The sequence below is a fragment of the Montipora foliosa genome, chromosome 6 (assembly GCF_036669935.1).
Source record: "Montipora foliosa isolate CH-2021 chromosome 6, ASM3666993v2, whole genome shotgun sequence".
Classification (NCBI taxonomy): Eukaryota; Metazoa; Cnidaria; class Anthozoa; order Scleractinia; family Acroporidae; genus Montipora; species Montipora foliosa.
The window spans coordinates 56,366,289-56,368,788 of NC_090874.1; the positions used below are offsets into that span (position 1 = coordinate 56,366,289).

General features: G+C 44.1%; 1 protein-coding gene across 1 annotated transcript in view; it reads left to right on the forward strand.

Moving 5' to 3' along the window:
* Positions 1–2,500, forward strand: part of LOC138007835 (small subunit processome component 20 homolog) — a 52,278-nt gene that overhangs the window by 34,787 nt on the left and 14,991 nt on the right. The window contains exon 27 of the mRNA XM_068854920.1: positions 677–808. Within this exon, the coding sequence (XP_068711021.1) occupies positions 677–808 (132 nt within the window). The remainder of the gene's footprint in view (positions 1–676; positions 809–2,500) is intronic.

A 2,500-nucleotide genomic window follows, 5' to 3' on the forward strand; every position in this document is an offset into this window, starting at 1 on the left:
GTTACAAACAGTTTTAGGATAACTTTCGTTTGGCAAATTTTGTTGCAACTAGGCGGTTAACGGCACGGTTTTCAAAAAAGATGACATCGCTCCAAAGATTTGGCTTCAGTACTATTTTTTCACAATGGAAGGCTCTCTTAAGTTCTACATTAACGTTACCCAAGAGGGAATGAGGGGAGAGAACATATCCCCCTGCCCCCTGATGAAGTTATTTTGGTCTCGTGCCCATGGTCCCGCAACCAATGATCAGTTACAACTAACCAATCGGGTGTCTGTCATGATTAGGTTGAAAAAAAATTTCATTGGGAGAGGCCCAGGTATCGTGGATGTGTTGTCTCCACTCATCCTCTCTTGCGTGACCTTAAACCCTGGTTAGGCAGCAGAAGGTTTTGTTCTCCCCTTAAGTGACTGATGCACAAGGGAGGCAATCCGAGTGGAATCATTCGTGCATTATTCTCCAGGCTGCTTTATCTTATCATTTCACCTCAGTTCTGCTCGCTAATTCTCCCGAACTTTTTGCTCAAACAGTCTACGCGTTGCACGGGCGGTACATCAAATAGAAACCTTTGTGTTCTCAAATGCAGAAGCAAGGTTACGTTAATTGGCTCCGTCAAACTCAATTCAGAAAGTACAGTATAAGCAACCCCTGAGTAGAAGTAATTTTCGTTTTTCTCAGGCCATGACGGTTATCATCCGGGACTTCAAACATTTCAAGGTGGCGGAGAAGCATCTTCAGGTCCTGTTAGGATTTGTAGAAGAAGATATCCACGATCACACCAAACAAGGGACAGCCTTTTCTCTTCTCAAGGTGCGCTTGCAAAATGGATCGGCCGAAAAAACCGTCCCTCGGCCAGCTTTATTAGGGCCGTTTATACGAGAGAAAATAAGCCGCGGCTAACTCTGGCCGCGGCTTACGTAAGCCGCGAACACCCCGTATAAATGGTACGAAATCTACGTTCACGGCTTTCTCAAGCCGCGTCTTATCCTGGCCTGGGAGTTTATACTCGTATAAATAGTTCCTTTCGCGGCTTACGTAAGCCTCGGCCAGAGTTAGCCGCGGCTTATTTTCTGTCGTATAAACGGCCCTATTGTTAACTTGAAGCCCCAGACAAATGTAAAGTAACGTTGGGACATCACTAGCCGACGTTTATTGGTTGACGAAGGTGGACCTGCACCTAAACGTACAATTACCGTTGGCCAACCTATATATGTGGGATCTACATCGTGCGAATATCCCTGTTGGGCTGGGAAGAATGAGGTAAACTGAGTTTTTAGCATAATTTGCTACAACATTTGACCAATAATTTGGAGACGTTTAGGCTACAAGCTACTTTTTTTTGGATTTTATACATTTCCTACTTTGGGTAGTATATGTAATAGGATTACGTGCTGTCCAATTTGGAAATAACTGGATGAGACGGCCTCGTCCAATTTGGCAGTCCGAGGAATTTTTTTAATCCAATTTTTTTCAAATTGGACAAGCATGTAGTCCTGTTACCTATTAATTATATAGCTAGTCAGTTGTAATTGGGCATTGCTCAGTCACGCTATTATCGTTAAAGAAAGGCAAACTTTGTGAATTATTTTTATTTCCAAAATATTACCTGAACTCCAGAGGAATTCTTCGTCTGCTTCGCTTAAAGAACGAGAGGCATTTTTTTTTGCTTTCCGTAACCTTGCTCTCGCTTCAAGTTTGCAAATTCAGGATGTCGCAAAATACTGTAGTTTCTGCAGCAGTTTTTTAAATGACGGTTCCAACGAGTACTGCATGACAGCCAAACTTTCTGGTTCGTATTCGTGACCGTCCTTTTTTCTAATTTCATCGAAAACGCGGCAAAGAACTGCATCTAGCTCATGACTACCCTGGTCCCAGAGGTTTTTCTTGAGCGGCGAGAGAACCGCGAAGCGACGAGAAGAGAAAAACCGCTGGTTACCTTGGACTTGAATCTCACTTTCATGCAGACGCCATGGTCAGGATCTGACCCTCAGGCTCGGATTGGTTGATATTTTTACAAACATGCAAATCAATATGATTGGTTCGTTTGATTGGTAATACCGAAGCGACGCGTGATTGCTAAGTTGCCATTGGTCCCTTTTGTAATTATCAATTTGACGCGTTTGACAGCTGGCGTCTGCATGAAAGTGAGATTCAAGTCCAAGGTAACCAGAGGTTTTGTCTTCTCGCCGCCTCGCGGCTCTCTCGCGGCTCAAGAAAAACCTCTGGGACACAGGGTGGCTCATGGCAAAGGATATCTTCCAACTTTCTCGCTTCGTTACGCTGCACCTTCCACTCTGAGAACATTCAGCCAAGTTTTTGTACTCTTGGTGGTGTTTTAGTTTTGGCTTTTGCCTCTCATGTTGGCAAGCTCTTCCTCTGGCAATGTAGGAAATCTCTTATTTGCAGTGATATCTCCGTGCCTAAACTCCGCCATTGTCAACTACTAAACACAGAGACAACAGCGCTGGCGCTAGGTTTTGTGCTGACTGGCTAGTATCTATT